Source organism: Macaca fascicularis, chromosome 4 (genome assembly GCF_037993035.2).
Source record: "Macaca fascicularis isolate 582-1 chromosome 4, T2T-MFA8v1.1".
NCBI lineage: Eukaryota > Metazoa > Chordata > Mammalia > Primates > Cercopithecidae > Macaca > Macaca fascicularis.
This window is the reverse complement of record NC_088378.1, coordinates 83,553,835-83,554,724: the sequence shown is the minus strand read 5'-3', so window position 1 is coordinate 83,554,724 and position 890 is coordinate 83,553,835. Positions and strand designations below refer to the sequence as shown.

At 52.2% G+C, this 890-nt stretch overlaps 1 protein-coding gene across 1 annotated transcript; it reads right to left on the bottom strand.

Moving 5' to 3' along the window:
* Positions 1-259: 259 nt before the first annotated feature.
* On the bottom strand, positions 260-653 carry LOC102138485 (ras-like GTP-binding protein O-RHO). The gene is made up of 2 exons (XM_074038967.1): positions 498-653; positions 260-376 (listed from the first exon to the last, which is right to left on the bottom strand). The coding sequence occupies exons 1-2, from the start codon at positions 651-653 to the stop codon at positions 260-262; spliced, it is 273 nt and encodes a 90-aa protein (XP_073895068.1).
* Between the last annotated feature and the right edge of the window lie 237 nt (positions 654-890).

Genomic DNA, 890 nt, shown 5'->3' with positions numbered 1-890 from the left:
GTGTTCATCCACTAAGATTAATCAACAGCACTTCAAAATTCACCTCTTAAGCGCTGTGCCTGCAGCAAGGTTTCACAAGACAAGTCACCCAGAGTTTTTCTTCCCACGTCTGGCTTGCAGAGCAGCTTTCCCAGCCACTTCAAAAACCTCTCTCACTCCATCTTGGTCTTTGCTGAACACTCCATGTACCCCAAAGCGCCAGTCCCCTTGACCATATCTCTGCCCTCTTCGCGTCTCACCCCCTTCTGCTTCATCTTGGCTAGCTCCTATCTTGTGTGCACATCATTCCTAAGATGGTTCTTGGTCCCCACCAGGATGATGGGCACATTGGGACAGAAATGCTTGACTTTTGGTGTCCATTTCTCTGGGATGTTTTCTAAACTATCAGGGTTGCCAATGAAGAAACATGTAAGTATAACACCAGTGTCTGACTGAAAGAGGGACCTCAGGTGATCATCATCTTTCTGCCTGGCTGTGTCCCACAAAGTCAGCTCTACCCGTTTCCCATCCACCTCGATACGGGACACATAGTCCTGAAACCCTGAGGGTGCGTACCCCTCTGGGAACTGCTCCTTGCTGAAGACAATGAGCAAGCACGTCTTGCCACAGACTCCGTCACCGACAATTACCAGCTTCTTCTGGATGGGAGCCATTGCTGGAGGACACTGGCCTGGGTGGCTGACATTGTGCAAAGTACCTTGAACTTCTCAGAGGACAGGCTCAGGCGACGAATCGGAGTCCAGTCTCTTCGTGCCCAGGACGCGAGTCGCAAGCTGGGAAAGCAAGGCTGGTAACTGAACAGGAGACCACGGACTCACGAGAGAACCGATGGAGGACGCAGGAAGGGAGCGCGAGCCACCCAGGGCGGGCGGCCTCTACCTGATTTGAAA

Coding starts and splice junctions, on each gene's coding strand:
- LOC102138485 (XM_074038967.1), bottom strand. CDS start 653: ATGGCTCCCATCCAGAAGAAGCTGGTAATTGTCGGTGACGGAGTCTGT. Junction 377..497: donor TCGAGGTGGATGGGAAACGG/GTAGAGCTGACT, acceptor CTGATAGTTTAG/AAAACATCCCAGAGAAATGG.